Source organism: Podarcis raffonei, chromosome 3, assembly GCF_027172205.1.
Source record: "Podarcis raffonei isolate rPodRaf1 chromosome 3, rPodRaf1.pri, whole genome shotgun sequence".
NCBI lineage: Eukaryota > Metazoa > Chordata > Lepidosauria > Squamata > Lacertidae > Podarcis > Podarcis raffonei.
Genome location: NC_070604.1, coordinates 95,931,503 through 95,952,800, shown reverse-complemented (window position 1 = coordinate 95,952,800; position 21,298 = coordinate 95,931,503). Strand labels below are relative to the sequence as shown.

General features: G+C 43.2%; 1 protein-coding gene across 1 annotated transcript in view; it reads left to right on the top strand.

The window, feature by feature from the left end:
* TGFB2 (transforming growth factor beta 2) overlaps window positions 1–21,298 on the top strand; it is an 84,534-nt gene that overhangs the window by 49,980 nt on the left and 13,256 nt on the right. Inside the window, exon 2 of the mRNA XM_053383151.1 lies at window positions 12,728–12,891. Within this exon, the coding sequence (XP_053239126.1) occupies window positions 12,728–12,891 (164 nt within the window). The remainder of the gene's footprint in view (window positions 1–12,727; window positions 12,892–21,298) is intronic.

The following is a 21,298-nucleotide window of genomic DNA, read 5'->3' as shown; positions in this document are numbered from 1 at the left end:
ATTGTGTAACCTGGTTTAACCTTGTTCTACAAAGCCCCAAATGTTGTAACCTTTCCTTCTAGGGGAGTTGCTCCAGCCCCTTGATCATTTTCCTTTTGAATCTTGACAGTATCGTTTCTCAGTTGAGGCAAGCAGAACCATGCACAGTATTCTAAGTGCAGGCACACCATAGCTTTCTGCAATCTCCTCTTCCTCTTTTAGCTCGCCTTTGGCTCCCTTGTTATCCAAAGGTCTAATGGCCTCCTTTGCTTGACTCCTTTCACACACACACACACACACACACACACACACACACACACGTATGTATGTTAACAATGTGTTCCTTACTTCTTCTTTTGTATCCCTTATTGCCTGCTTGCATTTCTTCAGCCAAAGTTTGCATTCCTTTTTGTTTTCCCCATTTGAACAAGACTTGGACATTTTCTGAAGGAAAGCTTCTTGCCTTTAATAGCTTCCTGCAGGTATCTTCTCAGTCCCAGTGGTTCATTTCCTGATCTGCAGCGTACATTGCAGCTGAGCTTCTATTATTGTTGTTTTGAACAACACCCAGGCTTTCTGGAGAGATTTGGCCATCTTCATTTTCCCTTTCACCTTCCTTTTTTCCAATCTCCTCATTTTGAGAGAGTTCATTCTTCTGGAGTGACTGTGTTGGGCTTCCTTGACAATTGCCAAGTTGATTTATTCTCAGTTGAAAATCTGAAATTATCTACTAAATTGTCCTTCGTCAATATGGCACCTTCCAGATGTTACTGAACTGCAACTCCCATCCTTAACCATTGACCATTTTGGCTGGGGCTGAAGGGAGCTGTAGTTCAAAATGTCTGGAGAGCACCAAATTGAGGAAGACTGTACCAAATGTCCTTCTTGCATTAATCCACCAATGACACAATCTTATACATGTCAATACAGAAGCAAGTCACACTGGGTTGAACATGGTTTGGTCTTAAGTAGCTTAAATAGACACTATGTTTGATAGGGTTTACTGTCCAGTAAATGGGCTTTAGGCTTGCAATCTAAGTTGACTTAGCGCAACTTGCCGTAAAACTCAGGCATAAAGCCAATGGGCCAAGACAGATTTCAGCAAACAATAAAAGCTCCAGATTTATCCCCCTTCCATTCTACTACTGTGTTTCCCCCCTCTTACTTGCTTTGAGACCACTGCTGTTACCTTCTGTGATGGAAATCAAAGAACACAAAACACAGTGCTTGCCGGGAATGAGCACAGCCCACATAAAGCTCAGGAGAACTGCAGGAGAGATGTGAAAACTTGCTGATCAATATATAACTCTGCATGCTGTATTGTGCTAATGGAGGTCCAAATAGAAGCTTTTGTCAGACCACCCTGAATATCCAGCTACTGGACAGAGAATTGGAAACAGTCTTCAAACACTTCTGCTGTACATTATAATCTAGTGAGGAAAGCCAGCTACAGAAAAGACAACTGTTGCCAAGTTTAATGTAAAGTGCATGTAATATGATCTGTTGTACCTTTGGAAGATCAAATCATTTGCCTGTTTAACTTTCCAAATGGGAAAATCCTTACTTCCTGTTTTCTTTCCACACTTTCTCATATTTCTTTCTCTGTGTGTGTGTGTGTACAAAAACTAGTCACCTACATTGTGTGAATGCATCAATGGATTATCAGTTCCATCAGTGGATTGCAAATATTTGGCGACCAGTGCTTAGAAGATACACAGGGCGAAAAGAGTCAACATGTAGGTCTGTCTGCATCTCGGGATCGAGACAGAACCATGGTGGTGTCCCTTTCCTGAAAGCCCTCTTCTCTTAGGGCTGGGTCCACACACCTGCTTTCCCTTACGAAATGATTTCTAGGTCAAGGAAGAGCAAACGTTTCCCCTGTAGGTTCCTGCAAATGTCTTTGTTGTTGCACTTGGCAGCCCTGAATGACTTGTAAGTCTGCCTTGTCAGGTGGCAGGCCTGGGGCACATGCTTGTGTGAGGTCCATGGGTGAGACGAGCGCCAGCCTGCAGCTTGATGAGACAGGCAGGGAATCTTCAGTGTAAGATCCCTGAAAGCAATGCCACCATCTCCCCTGACCCATCCCGACCAAGCAAATTACAGTCTTAAGGGGAATAATTGCTTGGGCAGAAGTTGTCGGTGAGCCAATCAGTGTACATTTTGGGGAAACAAATACAATACGATAATCTTTATTGTCATTGTCCCATACATAACAGCGAAATTGAAAAAATCTACATCAGACATTCAAAAACCCACAAGCCTGCTGTCCCATCTATCCCAGCTTGGTTAGCCCCTAAAAACTCTGATACCCCATAATTGAATACAATATACTCACATAAAGACTACCTTACACTGAGTTTAAAACCAAAATCTCATTTGGATAGGAACTGTTTCTCAGTCCTAGTCTTTATAACCCTGTACCTTCTTCCAGAAGGCAGAAGCTGAAAGAGATCATTTCCGGGGTGCGTACTATCCTGAACTATCTCTGCAGCTTTCTTATGGCACCTGGAAGCATAGATTTGATCCAAGGTGGGAAGAGTGCACCCAATTATTCTCTCCACAGTCTTTGCAACCCTGGACAGCATTGTTTTTTCCCTGACCGTGCAGCTCTACTAATGAGTAAATATTTCCATGTGACTAGGTGCAAAGGCACCTGAGTAGGAGCAGTGTTTTCTAGTGCTGTGTTTTGTCTGTGCATGGCCAGGAACACTGTGTGAAAATTTAGTACTTGCTTAGGAAGCACTTATTGTTCAGTGAGAGAGAGGTGACTTGGAACAGGGATGGGGGACCCTCTCGTCCTTTGGTACTGGCTGAGGCCAAAGAGAATTGGAAAATAACAACATATGGAGGACCACTTGTCTCCCAGCTGTAATTTAGAACATGGTGGAGACCACATCATCAATTCCTGGGTATTTGCTAATTCTGAAGACACCTACTCAAAGCAACCACTGGGATGTACACAGAATTCTTTAAAAAATAAAAAAGCTCTTTAGCTAAAATAACAGCAGCTTGTGAATATGGTGAATGTGCCGTGTAAAGTAAGGAGCAGCTATTTTTAACTCAAAACAACAGTCCCTGGAAATGTGGTTATTAAATTTGAATGATCTGGTGGGCAGATGCTTTGCTGCCACTGTAAACAGATTAGGGATGCATCTCTTCAGTTGCCAATCACAGATTTCGCCAGAGAGAAATAAAAACATCCCGTCCTCTTGGGAATGTGGTCTCTCTCTCTCCCCCCCCCCCCATTGGAAGACAGTTGAAACACATAGACTGGCACGTGACAATAGGTTTTAAGATACTTGGAGGAGGTTGTCATTGTTTCTCACACAGTCGATTCTTTTGTCCCACTGTCATTTCTGGCCAAATCGGTTTTGCAGGTTTCGAAAAAAGCCAAATGGAGGATTGGCAAATGAAATCCTTTGCCCTAAATTAGTTGTTTGCCTTCCATCACGGATATGTGTCCATGCCCTGAAACCATTCAGGTAGCTGCATTCTCCCTGGTAGGTGCCTGCAAAGGAAAAAACCAGCCTGCACCCAGTACCAGTCAGTTTCACAGAACTACCCAACCCAACCCCAGTATCTCTTTCCTGGGTAGTCACAGCAAGCCTATATACACATCCAAACTAGATGTTACCCTCAGACACATGTATTATTGCATCAGGTATGAGGAACCTGTGACCCTTCAGATTCTGCTGGACTACAAGTCCCATCGTCCCTGACCACTGGCCTTACAGGATGGGACTGATGCAAGTTTGAGTCCAGCAACATCTGGAGGGGCACAGGCTGCCCACCCCTGCATTGCACCCTTTTAAAACAGAGAAACCTGCTTTGGTTTCCCCCCACTTCAAAGTAGCCCTCCACTACAAGGTTCGCTGATGCAAACTTCCTAATGGAACTCATTTGAAGCTGTGAACCCACTGTGGGGGGATTTGAAAATGGCAGGTTGGGGGGGAATTTAAAATACTCACCTCCCCACTGCTTGTCCAATCTCAATCGCCCCTTCAGAAGTGGCCCTTCTTATTCAAAAATGACCACTGGGATGGCATCACAGGCATCTATATGTGTGATTTGGTCCTTAAGATATATGTGAAATTCAGAATTGTTGTGGGGGTTGGGGTTTTTGGCCCCTTTGTACTTATTTTCATATATAATGCATGCCCAGGGCACTCCCCCCCCCAGCCAGAACTCGCTGGAACTCAGTTCCAGCACCTCTCTCAGGTGGGCGTCATTGCCACTCTTAAGAGAACGAGGGAGGTGTTCCTGGTGAGTTCTTCCACCTCTTTTCCTAGAAAAATAGCCCTGTGCACGCCCCTCTATTAACATCAGGGTCACAAGGGGTGAACAGTGGTAATTAGCAGTTTTTGAAGTCCAGCTGCGCTACACACACTTCTCATTTCTTGGAGAAGCCTCCTATGAAAGAGGGGAGAAGGTTTGTGACCCTCGCATGCCTCACAGCGAGGAGAGGATCTTGCCGGAAAGACATGTGGTGACGGCCTAATAACCTCTTCCTTTGAATTTGCCTTCCATGCAAGCAGTATCAGTTACCGTTGTTTCGTTGTTATGGAAGGAGGAGATGTTTCTGGATGGAATCCCATATGCAGATCAGGGAGCAGGCTTTAAAAACAGAGGGTGGGAAGTAGCTCTTCCACCTTGTACAGAAGTTCTGCTTTGTTTTTGAAACTGTGTGTGTGTGTGTGTGTGTGTGTGTGTGTGTGTGTGTTTTATCGGCTGAAACTTAAACAACTGAAAGAGCCCTACAAGGCAGAGGTCTAGGGAAGCCAGCCAGAGCAAAGAGAGCTTTGCAAACCACTTTTAATCACAATCAAGTGACTCTTATAAATATTTGCATATATGCCGCATCAAAGCCTCGTACGTTCATGTGATTCAGTCATGAAAGATAAAGGGGAAAGCAACAGGACCGCCGTGGCTTGTGGCTGCTTGAATTAAGGATGGGCAGAGCACCAGGAGAGAGCAGACGTGCGGAGGAAGAGGGGAGCCCGCCAAAGTTTTAACAAACACGAAAAGAAATAAAAATAAATCTCTGGAACATTTATTGCCCCCTTTCGTTGGAAGGCTCGGGTTGGGGCTCTCAGCTTTCCCTCTCTCTGTGTGTGGATGCGAGATTGCAAAATAGTAAAAAAATCAACCCGGATGGTCTGACTCCCCCCTCCCCCGCCCAAATAACAAAGAGAAAGTTGTTTATGTCTCCCCAAAACAGGAAACATATTGAATTAGTTCCACTCACTTAGGATAGTCTATCAAAGAGTAGCTGATGTGTCTGCTCTCTAGCAGGGAAAGCTGCACTTGCAGTTGAAATGGACCAGACTCACATCAGCAGGGATTCTCATCAAATCTGAAAGATTTCCAAAGGGCATAATAACAATAATAATTTGTTTCGCCGATGTTGTTCACGTGGAACCCTTGTGGACCAGCACCATGGCACTTCGCTGCGTTCCAGTGGGTCTAAAAGGTAAAGGGACCCCTGACCATTAGGTCCAGTCGTGGCTGACTCTGGGGTTGCGGCACTCATCTCGCTTTATTGGCCAAGGGAGCCGGTGTACAGCTTCCGGGTCATGTGGCCAGCATGACTTAAGCCGCTTCTGGCGAACCAGAGCAGCACACGGAAATGCCGTTTACCTTCCCGCCGGAGCGGTACCTATTTATCTACTTGCACTTTGAGGTGCTTTCGAACTGCTAGGTTGGCAGGAGCAGGGACCGAGAAACGGGAGCTCACCCCGCCACGGGGATTCGAACTGCCAACCTTCTGGTCGGCAAGTCCTAGGCTCTGTGGTTTAATGCACAGCGCCACCCGCATCCCAGTGGGTCTAAGCAGCTTCAAATTGTCACTAGAGGTGACTGTACCAGGAGACAAATTGAACTGGTTGCTCCATATGGGTGCCACCAATGACAAACTAGGAAACAGAGAAAGAACTTGGTGTGCTCTATCAGAAAGTACGAGACAAAGCCAATAAACAACTGGAACACCAGCGCAGTGTCGTGCTCCTGCACAGCTCTTGTTCCTTTCACAAGGTTTTTTTTTTAACAGGAAAACTTTCTGGCAGATTGTGCCCCTTGCAGATTAGCATGCATTGGAGGGGAAGGGCCCACAGTAGGCTACCAGCTGGATTTCTGCTTCAGGAGCAGTGACAGTACAAGTTGCACATGCTTAGGAAATTGCGTTGTTGTCCCCTCACAGTTTCAGACTGTGATTATAAGTAGTGTTCACACCAGCATCAGTTAGCTGCTTTTAAATAAGTAGCAGTTTGAGCTATTATGTTTTGAGAGGGAAACTGTCAGAATTTAATTCATGTGTGCATGTGGATGGTGCACTCAACATCCCATTAAAACAGTAGTAAAAAAAATAAAAATATTTTTTCTTGTCTGCCATTGCATCTGAAAGTGTTATTCTGTGGAGTTTTTCCAAGTTTTGGTGAACTTCGGTTGCGGTGACTTTGCAGACTTCATAACTCCCGTTTAGTGTGATTTGGGAGCTTCCACTTCAAATACTGAGACAGAATCGTAGCTGTCCAGGGCTTTGACTTCTTACTTGAGGTGTTTTTACCCCAGTCAGTATCACTTGTTGAGATGGAACCATGAACATAACTGATACATATTTCCACAACAGATACCCGATTTCTGAGTTTAACTTTTAAATATTGTTTTTATGGTACCATTTTATGCATATTTGTTGTGAACCGCTTTGATGTTTTCTTTATGAATTAGTGTGTGTGTGTGTGTGTGTGTGTGTGTGTGTATACCACACGGGTGGTGTTGTGGTCTAAACCACAGAGCCTAGGGCTTGCCGATCAGAAGGTCGACGGTTCAAATCCCCACGACGGTTCAAATCCCGTTGCTTGGTCCCAGCTCCTGCCCACCTAGCAGTTCGAAAGCACATCAAAGTGCAAGTAGATAAATAGGTACCACTCCAGCGGGAAGGTAAACGGCGTTTCCGTGCGCTGCTCTGGTTCGCCAGAAGCAGCTTAGTCATGCTGGCTACATGACCCACAAGCTGTACGCCGGCTCCCTCGGCTAGTAAAGCAAGTTGAGCACCGCAACCCCAGAGTCATCCACAACTGGACCTAATGGTCAGGGGTCACTTTACCTTTATATCTATCTATCTATCATCTATCTATCTATCTATCATCTATCTATCTATCTATCATCTATCTATCTATCTATCTATCTATCTATCATCTATCTATCATCTATCTATCTATCATCTATCATCTATCTATCTATCTATCTATCATCTATCTATCTATCTATCTATCTATCATCTATCTATCTATCTATCATCTATCTATCATCTATTATCTATCTATCTATCTATCTATCTATCTATCTATCTATCAATGTAGTCATTTCCTTAGTGATCTACTGTTGACTGTCCCAGGATCTTTAGAAGCTCCCAAGCCAGATGGACAGATGAACAGGTAGATAGTCACTTCCCCCTTATATTCATAGTCCACCTTTCCTGAGATGGAGCCCAAGGTTGGGTACATGTGGTTCCCAAGCAGTCATTCATCCACAGACAGACCAAACCCATACCTGCTTAGATTCATCAATCTAGCAGCTCCATATGCATTCAGACCATACTCTTGGACAGATGGATGGCTGGTGCAAGAGATACCTGTCCATGAGCCAATCACTGTAAGCAGCAGTGTTGAAAGGGGGGTGGTGGTAAATGGATAAACTGGTAGATTGGAAGAGAAAATAATACTTGAGGTGGTATCCATTGAAGTAGTTCTGCTAGTGCAAGGATTTCCCCCGTGCAATTGAACTTCCCCTCTCTCTCCTCTCCCCTCATGACTTTTGTACCTGCTCCAGATCTGCTCTGGATGGCTTGAGGAACCCACAGAACATATTTAAGGTGGATCAGAGAGAGGAGAGGACGTTCCGTTGCCCTGTCACTACACTAGTGGAGCCACTTCACTGGATACTGCCCATGACATAAAGCAGCTGTAAAATCAAGAGTTGACTATTACGCACTGAAGCAACAAAGAGAGACAAAATTAACATGCAGAGGATGCATTTTGGTATTAGCTTCCTCAGTCAGCACCAAATCACGTGTGTTAGTCATGCAACACTAATTCCGTATGAGCTGCACTGCTGCATTTCCAAACCTAAATTAAAGTGGTTGCTTTTAACCTCATAATTCACCAGAGCTGCTAGAACTGATGGGACTCCAATAACATCTGGAAGGCCAAACCTTTAACCTTACCTACTCCTGCTTTATAGCCTTAAATGATTTGGGTGTAAGTTATTTGGTCATTGGCCTTTATTGGCGTAAGTTTAAACAATAAAATCATATAAAGGCATCCAAATACATTCATAATCCAAACACATACAATATATAAAACACTAGATAGCCACCATTGCATAAATCAAGCAACTTTAGATTTAGATTTAAAGCTCTCGGCTAAATACCCCAAAACAATCTTGGTAGTTTGGGGAGTATCATCCCTCAACAAATAATTGGATTACAGACTCTTTGTAAATCAATATTTTAAGCTGTAAGGGAGTCACTAGGAGATCCCTGTGAAGGGTGTCAAGAAGAGGACAATCCAAAATTTTGTGATCTGGTGTTTTCTTATTACAGGAGCAGAATCTGTTCTGGAAGGGGATTTTTTGGAACCTTCCAAACAAAACAGATGAGGGGAATGCATTTAGATGAGCTAGCTTAAAAGCTCTGTGATGCAATGGAGTATCTAAATTATAAAGGCAATTAGGCATTGCTCCATGGTGGGGCTGCAATCCTAAGTAAGCAGATGAACATACAAAAGGCTGGGAGGGGTAGAGTTTTTGGATTTCATGGTCTAGCAGTCTCTGCTTGATGACAGAGAAGATTTGTGACTCATCCAATAGAAGAAGGGAATCTACAATCCCTATTTGCCTGAGTTTGAGGATAATATCAGAAAACAATGTAAAATTATGTGTATCTCTCAATAAAGAAGTTAGTAAACTTTCTGGGTCTGTATTAAAGTGATTTTTTAAGCAGTATTTGAAAGTCACAATCCAGCCCCTAGATTCTAAGAGATGCTGGCATAACTCTGCACAAATAGCAAGATAGGAGATGTATTTTTGAACTCTTAGAATTTGTCAGAAGAAGGAGCCCTGTACACTCTCGACTTTGTTGTTAAAGTCAGTTATCCATAAAGGAGTTGCGAAACAGTTTTTGCACTATAGCCCCTAACCGCTGCAGGCACATTACCATCAAAAATAGAATTGTTTAATTCATGCTGCAGAGCATTTAGCTAAGTCGGTTATCCCGTTACGATGGGTCACCCATTTTAGATTGTAATAAAAGGTGATCCATTAATCTTTAAAGCTTTTAACTTGTTTGATTTCTTGATCACCAATACACCATTTAGATGAATGCCAATTCTTTGAAAATACCAAGATCTTGGATTTTGAGTAATTAATCGCTAGGTGATTTCCTTGGCAGTAATGAAAGAATGCTTTTTAGACATCTAAAAGTGCCCAACTCTGGTGCAGGAGAGGAAAAAAGTGTCATCAGCATGTAAAACTATGGGAACTGCCTTAGGTCCTAACCTAGGAGGGTGGCCATTCACAATATGTTGTTTCATTGAATAGATGTAGAGCAAGAATACAGCTTTGTTTGACTTCTTTAGTAGTTGTAAAGCTAGGTGATAAGTGACCGTCTGGGGAAATCTTCACCTGACACATAGTATTTGTATGCAGCTTTTTTTTATCAATAAAAGTAATCGGGGTTCTAGCCCAATAGCATTCAGTTCTTCCCATAACAACCCCCTGGGTATCAAGTCAAAAGCACTTTACAGATTAATAAAAGCTAGATATAACTTTCCCCTTTTGGATTTCATATACTTATCGGCTAAAAAGGCAAGTAAGAGACAGTGATCAATAGTTGATTTCTGTTTTGTAAATCTGATCTGTTTAGGGCCAATAATTCTGTTCATTTTAATCCAATCCAATAGATAGTGCTCTAACTGTTTAGAGTAGAGTATACTTATAGTGGACAGAAGACTAATAGGGCAATAATTACACGGCTGCCCAGGATCGCCTTTTTTAATAAATTGGGATCATTACAGAAGTCAACCACGACTTTGTAACATTTTGTCCACGTCCAGGAATTTGGCGATCACCCCTTCGAATTGCGGGGACCATCTAATCCTTTTCAGGATACTATGAGAAGCCTGATCTGAGTTACCAGGCTTCAAGATCTTATCAGCTGGGCTGCGTTGTATAGTCAGAAGTAAGGGGAGTGTTCACTTTCTGTATGGACTCCAATAGAAAAGAAGTTGACATCAGAATATAGGTTTAGAGCAGGCATGGCCAAACTTGGCCCTCCAGCTGTTTTGGGACTACAGTTCCCATCATCCCTGACCACTGGTCCTGTTAGCTAGGGATGATGGGAGTTTTAGTCCCAAAACATCTGGAGGACCAAGTTTGGCCATTCCTGGCTTAGAGAATAGATAGAATAGTCAACTACACTATGACCCCTTGTCGAGATAAAAGTAAACTCATCATCACCAGGTAAGTTATTCGGTCCATTTAAGATAACTGCATTATGGGCAGTACAAAAATCCATAAGTTTTAACTCCGCTCTATTACTTAATCCATCCTTAGAGGAGCAGGAAACAGACAATGGAGTAGGTATTATATCTATTCCTTGAAAGCGCAATTGGCTTGTCCCAATTAGCAGTTAGAATCATCTCATCTCCTGAGGGAGGGAGGTAGAAATTTACCAAAATTACCAGTTGATTATTCATAGTTATTAGATAAGCTTGGGCTAATGGAGGATAAGTGCCAAAAGGAGTTGTATTGAATGGCAGGCCAGATCTGATTAAGATCAATAAGCCAGCTTTGTGGAGACCTTTGGAGAATTGTCTATGAGCGGGTAGATTGTATGAAGAGAACCCAGCAATGTCACTAACCAGGTTTCTTGAAGTAATATACAATTGAATATACCCCTCCCATCCAGCAATGTTCCAGGAGATGAGGTGAAGAATCCCAGTAGGGGCACCTGCTGGATGCCAATCAGGATCTACAGTTTGATCCAGAGGTCTATTCCTGAGGGACATTGTCATTTATTTGAGGGGCACAAGGAAGGGTTGGGTTAAGTTCCATATCCCCTGAAATCAGATCTATCAGTGGGCTTTGCATTTTACAGATCAGTTGCGGGGATTCTTGGTTTTCAGGGAATAAAAACTTTGCACCATTGCTCTCTATTTGATGGGCCACTTTCACTTCTGTCAGCCTGCCAGCACTTGAAGATAGCAACAGAGGCCTCAAAGTGTCACCAAGTTTGTGGGTATGAGAGACAAAGAGAAGACCTTTTCTATGGTAGCCCCACATCTCTTGAGTCACGTTACCAACTGCAATTGGACAAGTTTTATTCCTACAACTATTTAGGAGACCCCTACAGAATCAGTTTTTGTAGCCTTTCCCCTAAGTTGCTGTGTTTCCCTAATGCTAATTTTGGTTATTGATAACTTTTGTCTTTCAGATTTTTAGGGTTGTGTGTTGTTACTGCATTCTTGATCATGGCTTTGTTGTTCTAACCGTGTTTTCGTATACTTTTTTTAAAAAAAACTTGAGATAGTTTTCCCTGCTTTAAAGGAGTCTGAGAAACATTTTAAATAAATATAATTAATTCTGAATCCTTGACTGAGGAGCTCATAGTAATCGCTAGGTATTTTTGTTGTCAGTCTCTTTTGATCATGTTGCACGTTCTCCTTTACTAGTACTTAATTCAGAGAGATCCTTCAGAGAGCAGCTTTCCTCCCTATGGAATTCCAGATCTGTTTTTTGGGACATTTGAAACATTCTGGAATGTCATGGGGTAGGACAGGGCAGTTTGGTGCAGGGAAATTATGTGCAGAGAAAGGCCTAATTCTTCCCTCCCTTGCCACTTCTGCAATCCTAATCACCTCTCCTCAAGGAACACTTCCTGTTTTAGAAATTGCCATGGAGACAATATGGCTCACTACCATCTAATATGACAATGGCTCTTAATCTAAAGTGAGGCTCACTTGAACATTAAAACACTTAACATTTTAAACCAGCAATTAATATTTAAGTATAGCTACACAAATTGTTAAAATAAGGAGTCTACATTATTGCTCTGATGCCCATCAGCGTGCAGAAAAGATTTTTTTGGTTTCATGATGAAATACAACTGGTTATCCCCCCTTCTTTAGAGGAGAGGGACTTTATTGCTTTGTGTAAAGTCTTAGATTTGTTATACAATTGTCTGCTTCCTTTCCTCTTCTTTGAGATTCAGTCGAAATATTTAAAAGACAAAACATATTGTCAAGAGTTTAGATATTTTTTTCCTCCAGACTTTTTTTTCTTTCTTTCATAAAGCTACCCACAGCAAACTGCTTGTCATTAAATTCTATTTTCTTGGCAGTTGCTATTAAGCGTATGCAAGTCTGGAGTCATTTGTGAAACATCAGCTGTCATGAGTTTGTTCCAATTTATAATCATCCAGGATTTTCCACGTTGCTTTCAAAGAACAGGGTTAAATGCATGCCCTGAAAGAGAGTTGGAAATGGCTTGCTGATCTCTATTAATCTGCTGTTTCTATAATCAAACACATGTGTTTGTTTATCTGGTTAAATTGTTAATGATATCGAAATTGGCTGCTGGAAGCTGAATCATCCAGCAGACATTTCCGTCGCTGTTTCTTGAGTCTGCCTTGTGCTGTGGCCTGTAAAAGAACAATATATTCATAATTTTAAACCATTACACTAACTTCTTGCAGATCTCATCTCAACAAACCACCCCATCCCCTATTTTAGACGAGTGAGATTTGATGTCTCGGCGATGGAAAAAAACGCTTCCAACCTGGTGAAGGCAGAATTTAGAGTCTTTCGATTGCAGAATCCAAAGGCTCGTGTCTCGGAACAACGGATAGAACTGTATCAGGTAAAACTGTAGTGATCATTGCTGTCTCATGACTGTTACCTGTGTGACCCTTTCTGTGCAATGTAGAGTTCGGCTGATTTTAATGTACGCTTCTCTCTTAACAGGGAACTGTGAGAAATGTAGTTCATGTGAGGCAGGTCTGGGGATCTGCAACAGAATTCTCACTACCTCACCAAACTACCATTCCCAGGATCCTTTGGGAGATGCCAGACCAATATAAATAGTATAAAGCAGATCTAAGTTTGTAGTGTATGTTCATATTCAAGCATCTCTTGCACGTTTTCTGTCAGATATGAGAGAAATCGGAAGAACAACTTGAACATGTATCCCAGCCAATTCAGTTTCACACTTACTTTAGAAACCACAGTTTAAGCCTCAGATGTGAAAAGAACCATAGTCTGTTAAATTATTTTGACTGGAGTTCATGTTCTCCCTCTTGCTGGGCTAGATGGGTCTTTGGTTTGATCCAGAAGGGATTGTCTTATGTTCTTGGGAGCTGGAAAATGAGGTTTCTCCTTAAGACGCTTTTACGGTAGAATTAAAAAAAGTGGTACCTCAGTTTAAGAACTCAATTCATTCTGGAGGTTTGTTCTTAATCTGAAATTGTTCTTAACATGAAGCACCACTTTAGCTAATGGGGCCTCCCGCTGCCGCCGCACGCTTTCTGTACTCATCCTGAATCAACGTTCTTAACCTGAGGTAACCTGAAGTGTCTGTAACCTGAATCGTCTGTAACCCAAGGTACCACTATATTAGGTGGGCTGAAACTAAGTCGCTGTGTGAGTATTTTGCACTGGGTATTTTATTAAGGAACACTGCACTGTATTATTGAAGAGATGCCCTTAACACAGAAATGGTGGCGTCTTGTCAACCCAATGCATGCAGAAGGCCCCAGGTTCAAACCCCAGCACCCTCAAGTCTGGCTGGAAGAGAACCCTTCCTCAAACCCTGGAGAGGTGCTGACACCCAACGTAGACAATGCTGAGCTAGATATACCAATAATAGTATAGGGCAGCTCCTATATTCCTCTGCTTGAATAATGCTTCTTTCTTAATTTGTGTCTTGCTCCTGTTGGCATGGTGATAGCACAGCACCCCTGAACAGTGAGGTTTAGGGTGAGCACTTCATAAGAATTCTGAACTAATATCAAACATAGTATTAATGAGGGCTGCATCCATGTATAATAATATAAAAAGGTAAAGGGACCCCTGACCACTAGGTCCAGTCGCGGACGACTCTGGGGTTGCGGTGCTCATCTCGCTTTACTGGCCGAGGGAGCCAGCATACAGCTTCCGGGTCATGTGGCCAGCATGACTAAGCCGCTTCTGGCGAACCAGAGCAGTGCATGGAAACGCCGTTTACCTTCCCGCCAGAGCGGTACCTATTTATCTACTTGCACTTTGACGTGCTTTCGAACTGCTAGGTTGGCAGGAGCAGGGACCGAACAAAGGGAGCTCACCCCGTCATGGGGATTCGAGCCACCGACCTTCTGATTGGCAAGCCCTAGACTCTGTGGTTTAGACCACAGCGCCACCCAAGTCCCTAAGTATAATAATATAAATATATATAAATAATGTCATACATTTATATTATACTCAGAACTATGTCCCACTGATTTCTACAGTTAAGCAAGGATGGGATCCCAGCTCTACAGCTGTGTCTTATAAACATTTACTCAGAAGCCAGTCCAGTTCTTATTCCCAAGGACATGTGCTCAGGATTGCAGCCTTAGTTTGTTAAAAATCAGAGCCGAAAGCTGGGTGGAGTCTTTATCTCATCCTCAACCCGTCTGACCCCATTTTGTCGTCTTTGATTATTGATGCTGCTATACATTCCTGGGAGTTTGTTTTATTTTTGTTTCTAACCATTCCGTCACTTAACTGACTTTAAAAAAAGAAGAAGCATTGACTCACTTATTTGTTTGTTTAACACGTTTATACCCCACCCTTTAGCAAAAATAAAAATAAGAAAGACTCTTAGAGCAGCTTACAAAAATCAGTACTAAACAATCAGGCTCACAATCTAAAAAGACATGGCACATAAGGAAAAAGGAGTGGGCGGGAGGAGGAAAAAGCAAGCTCCAGAACAAGTGCTTTCAACACAGTTATATAGTTCTATTCAAGCAGATTTCGGCCGTCTAAAGTAGCAGCTCCTTGCCAGTGTCAGTGGTTGTCTTTCCCATGATAAAGCGCAGTCCCTCCCTGATGCACTCTTCCTGCCCCCTCTTCAGATCCAGGAGCAGAGTTGGTGACAGTGTCTAGGCCAGGAGGGCAGTTCCTGCCATACATTTCTTGCCTCAGACAGCTATTGTGACGGTATTTAGAGTTCTCCTTCATGGGAGTTTGATGGAGTTACCCCTCCTCTCTTGCCGATGTCTGTGGCACTTCATATATAGTGAACTTGCATCTTCATATGATATTCAGTTAAATCAGAGTGCTGAGATTTGAGACGGATTAGTGCTGAGATCTGAGACACGGGTGGCGCTGTGGTCTAAACCACTGAGCCTCTTGGGCTTGCTGATCAGAAGGTTGGCAGTTCAAATCCCCGCAACCGGGTGAACTCCCATTGCTCGGTCCCAGCTCCTGCCAACCTAGCAATTCAAAAGCACGCCAAAAAGTGCAAGTAGATAAATAGGTACCGCTCTGGCGGGAAGTTAAACAGTGTTTCCATGCGCTGCTCTGGTTTCGGTGTTCCATTGCACCAGAAGCAGCTTAGTCATTCTGGCCACATGACCCGGAAAAACTGTCTGCAGACAAATGCTGGCTCCCTCAGCCTGTAAAGTGAGATGAGCGCTGCAACCCCAGAGTCGTTTGCGACTGGACTTAACTGTCAGGGGTCCTTTACCTTTTTTTTTTTAGTCCCCCCAAAACCAGCAACAGGGACACAGCATTTTCAGCTTAACTTCACTGTGATTTTTCATGCGTTTTGTGTTTAGCCATTTCCCTCAAACAACGTCTGTGAAATGATTAATTGAAATTAGGAGCCTGCCTTACGTTCTTACATCTTCAACCAGATAATAATAATAACACCACCACCCCTGAGCTAATTCATATAATTTAAGCCCTTTGTTTCGAACCCTGTTTTCTGCTTGTGTTTTCTGTTTCCTTTACCACATGGCTGCCAGGCTTCAGACTACAGATTGTTGATTATATTCTGTGTTGTTATACCGGTAATTCACCACCATATGAGATACCATTTATATTTTTATGTTTCAGACACGAAAACATATTGGGTTATCTTGGCTTCCGGGAGGGGTGAGGACAGGGGGTGACTTTGGTAAGCTCTGGGGGGGGGGTGGCTTTGGGGAGGTAGGGGGTTTGTGCAGATAGGCATGGTTGGCAGGCAAAAAGTCAGTGACTTTTTAGTTTGATATAATAAAACTTGATTTAAAATTTGCATTCCACTTTTCCAACAAAGTGTTGAGTGACTCGCAGTAATGACAAGTGTTAACAATTAGCAAACGTTTCAGTCAATACGATCATAGCCTGAACTGAATATGGAAGTGATCAAGAAAGAGATCATCTCATGGTTTATTCATGGACTCTAATACTGGTTTACTGTCTGCAAAAAGCCACTTGCAGTTGCCATCTCGGCCTGTGATAAATGTGCTCAGATGATTTATTTTACCACTTCCACATTTATTTGAGGCTGGAGAAACGGCAATTCCATGGATGGAAAGTAATCCTAGAATGCGGATGTGTGAATACTAGTTCTTCCAAACAGGGACCATTTGTGTACAGTCCCATTGACTACTGTACATACATCATCAGGCTGCAACGAGATGTTATGACAATCACCAAAAACAGTGGCTATGCCTCCTTTCCCCTCCAGTAATGTTTAGTAATTTATATTATTTATTCCTTATCTAGAGTTGTAGACCACCCTTCATCACTTATAATGGTCTCAGGGCAGTTTCCAGAATATCATAAAATAAACATCATTTACTACACACACACACACACACACACACACACAGTTAAAACTATCATTAAAATTGCAGTTAATGCTGAATGCTGCAGCCCAATTGCTGACAGGAATAAGATTCTGTCAGCATATTACACCTTTGTTCAAAGATCTGCACAGGCTGCTGTTTTCTTACAGGGCCGAGTTGAGTGTTTTACTATTGGTATATAAAGACGTGCCTTCTCAACCAATTTCAGCCTGCAGAACTTGCCCTTTTACAAGTGCCAAATAATGTTCACTCCACATTTTCAAGGAATCAGTCTTTAGACTGTTTCAGCACCTAAAACCTTTTTAAAGCCTAACCAGACATATGAATTAGTTACCTGTATTCATTCTCAACATTTTACCAATTTTATTTTTGTTTTAATGTTAATTGTTTTAATGATGATTATTTTATTCATATTTGGTTTTCTAATAGTTTTTGTGGATTTTAGCTGTGTATTATTTGCAATTTTATTATGCACACCCCTTAAAACTAATAAAAAGAAACACCCCAGAGCATCCTAAAATTACTGAATACAGAAAGTGGCCTTGCTGGTTTATGCCTGGTAGAATAGGAATGTTTTCCCTTGATGGTGGAAATCCATCAGGGTCTGTAGTCTGCTCTTTTGGCAGTAGGGTGTTCCATAGGTAGGGACCCACAACACAGGAAGCTGTTGCACATGTCACAACCCAGTGGGACAAGCTTAACAGTGAGACAAGGGCCCAGGATGGATGATATAGGAGAATGTGTCTCAAGAAACATGCCTGCCATGACATCATCATGCTATGCCATGACATCATTGCCAATGTGTTTCACAGTCATCAGCCAATGAAGCAGATTTAGCAGGAGACTGTTTTGTTGGCAGCCATATTTCAGTCCCAATATGTCATTCTAGCCTCAGAGCTACATAGCATTGTTGTTAAGGAATCATAGAAGGGACCCAAGGGTCATCTAGTCCAGCCTCAGTGATGCAGGAATCAGCTGAAGCATCCAAGACAGATATGTGGCCACCCAAGCTCTGCTTAAAAACCTCCACTGAAGGAGAGTCCACAACCACCCGAAGAGATCCATTCCACTGTCGACCAGCTCTTACTGACGGAAAGTTATTCTGGATGTTTAGTTCTTTCTTGTAACGTGAAGCCATTGGTTCAAGTCCTACCCTCCATCCAGGCAGGGTGCACAGAATTCGCCTGTCCCTCATAATAGTAAAGGGTCCTATGAAAACCGAAACATATTAAAGAGCCTTCCTGGGTTTGTCTCTTCCCATTAATGGGAGCTTACCATATAGTTAAAGCTATGGTTTTCCCAGTAGTGTTGTATGGAAGTAAGAGCTGGACCATAAAGAAGGCTGATCGCTGAAGAATTGATGCTTTTGAATTCTGGTGCTGGAGGAGACTCTTGAGAGTCCCATGGACTGCTGGAAAGCTCAAACCTCTCCATTCTGAAGGAAATCAGCCCTGAGTGCTCACTGGAAGGACAGATCCTGAAGCTGAGGCTCCAATACTTTGGCCACCTCATGAGAAGAGAAGACTCTCTGGAAAAGACCCTGATGTTGGGAAAGATGGAGGGTACAAGGAGAAGGGGACGACAGAGGATGAGGTGGTTGGACAGTGTTCTCGAAGCTACCAACAAGTGTTTGACCAAACTGCAGGAGGCAGTGGAAGACAGAAGTGCCTGGCGTGCTCTGGTCCATGGGGTCACGAAGAGTCGGACACGACTAAACGACTAAACAACAACATAAGACACTGTCCTCAACATAAGTTCTAACAAAAGACCAAGACTTTAGGTAATATAAGACGGATAAAAGACCTTTAAAAGGGGGAAGGGGGAGGGAAATAAAATGATTAAACAAACAAGCTCAAGCATCCACCAGTGTCTCTTGCTATGTTTTGAAAGATTGATGCCAAATGCGGGATTTATTGGAATTTGATCAGATAAAAATTTGAATGTTGTGGGAATGTCTTTGAACCCGTCGACTTGGCGGCCCCTTTGGTAGCCTTCACCACATCTTTATTTTATTAAGGTGCTTCTGTATTTAGAAATAAACCGCTGCTCCCATTTTTCTTTTTCTTTTTATGAATAGGCATCCTGAAAAGGCACCCCTGGCAGAGTAGGACAAGCGGTGGGGTGGAGGGAGGAAGCAGAGCGGCGCACAAATCCTATCCGTTGTTTGGAGTGGTTGCAGCGAGATTGTTTTTATGGCAGTTTATTAGCTACAGACTATAAAACAATAACGTGTTCAAATGACTTCCTATGGAAACAGTGCCATGTTTTGGTAACACATCATAAAGCATCATGAGGAATGGAGCTGAAATTCTGGGTTTTATTACTACTGTTATCTGAGGCTTTAGCCTGCTTAGGTACCTGATAGGCTGCTGGAAGGGAGGAATGCAATGATACAGGGAAGGAGGAGGAGGGGGGGACACATTGAGCTGCACTGGGCTTCCAGCGGCAGCTTGGACCCCAGGGGGGGCATTATATTACAAGGAAGGACTTGAGGAGGCAAAAGGTTTAAGGCATTTTTCTGCTCTGAGTTACACTGGTGTGGGTTTCGGATCACCAGTACGATTCCTTCAGATCCTGCTGAAATAAAGACGGGAAGAGATCGCTCAGGAGGAGCATGATTGCATGATGGGCTCCACAAAGAGCAGAATAAGGTGGAATAGTTTGGGGTGCGTATTGTAGAATGGACTGTACCACTTCATGCTGGAAGTGGGCGGGGGCCATCTTTTTTTTAAATTCTCCCCTGCACCAGCAGGGAATGGACTGGCTGGATGCAGAGGAGTGGTGAGAGGTAAATGTAAAGGTAAAAGACCCCTGGACAGTTAAGTCCAGTCAAAGGTGACTATGGGGTTGCAGCACTCATCTCGGCTTTCAGGCTGAGGGAGCCGGCGTTTGTCCACAGACAGCTTTCTGGGTCATGTGGCCAGCATGACAACCGCAGCGGGACACCGTGACGGAAACCAGAGTGCATGGAAACGCCATTTACCTTCCTGCCGCAGTGATACCTGTTTATCTACTTGCACTGGTGTGCTTTCGAACTGCTAGGTTGGTAGGAGCTGGGACAGAGCAATGGGAGCTCACCCCCTGGTGGGGATTCAAACCGCCAACCTTCCGATCAGCAAGCCCAAGAGGCTCAGTGGTTTAGACCACTGTGCCACCCACTGGTGGGCTGCACCAGCTGGGGAACCCACAAAGAAGAAGGCTTAGAGCCAGGGGATCAGTGATGGGTCAACGATGAGTGGTCAGAATCTGAATAAGTAACAGGGTTTAGTGAGCAGGAAGAGGCTGTGTCAGAGGGCGAGGCAAAAGTGCAGGCTGGAGAGGAGGGCAGCCAAGAGGCAGAGATGATGCAGGCTGCTGAAGAATAAGCCCTCTGGAATAAGTTACCAGCTGAAATTAGACAGGCTATATGGTGGCCTTGTTTATTGACATCTGTCTAGAAATCAAGATTGCTGGTTGCACCCATTGATCATCTTAAGTGTTTGCTACTATTGCTTCTTAAGATATTGGTGTTAATGCAGCTGTGAGACTTTGCAGCTGTCCACAGGATTCCTCTTGTGTAGCCTCACTTGTTTGTCACCAAAATGCTGATGACTAAGCTCTGTCTCTTGGCTTCATTCAGTCTTCCTGCAGCAAATGTATGTGACTTAGAGGAAAGCCAAGACAGGATTGTGCAAGAGCCATTCCACACCAGGCTTTATATTGGGCATAAAATCTAGCATCAAATTATCACCCTAGTTTATTTATTAATTGTCATGTTGGGATGTAATGGCACTGAATGCTGACCTCCAAATATTGGAAGAGGTGTGTCAGTCAGCATCCCTGAAAAACAAAACAAAAAAGAGGGCTTGCTCTGGTTTAGTGGCTTTGCCTTCTATGGCTTGGTGTTTTAATAAAACCTACCACGCCTCAGGCGAGCTACAGCTAACGCTCGTGCCTTTTTTTTGCCGAGGTTTATTTGTTTTGCTTTGCATGACATCTTCGTTCCTGACAATCTCGACATCTCCCTCAACTTCAGGAAATTGCACCGAGCATTTGGCATTTTCCTGGGGTGAAACTCTGTTTGTCTGTTTTTTGCTTGACGGTACTGAGACCGCTTTGTGCTGAACTGTAAAGTGAAGAAGACAGAAACAAGGGCGAGTTGTTGGGAAGCCTTCCCAGCTTTGTAGACATTATTTTGCTCCGCTAGCTAGATCAGAGGTAGCAGCCAACCAATGTGGTGGCCTCCAGATGTTACTGAACTACATCTCCCATCATCCCTGACCATGGGCCATGCAGGCAAAGGATGATGGGAGTTGGGGTCCAGCAACAACATCTGGAGGGCATAATATTGCCTACTCCAAAGCCAGATGGTTAGTGACTTCTTTGCAATGTATTCCCACAATCGATAACTCATTCCATTACCATGAGATTATCCTGCGACATGATTAAGGAAAATGTTTTGCATGGATCTCCACT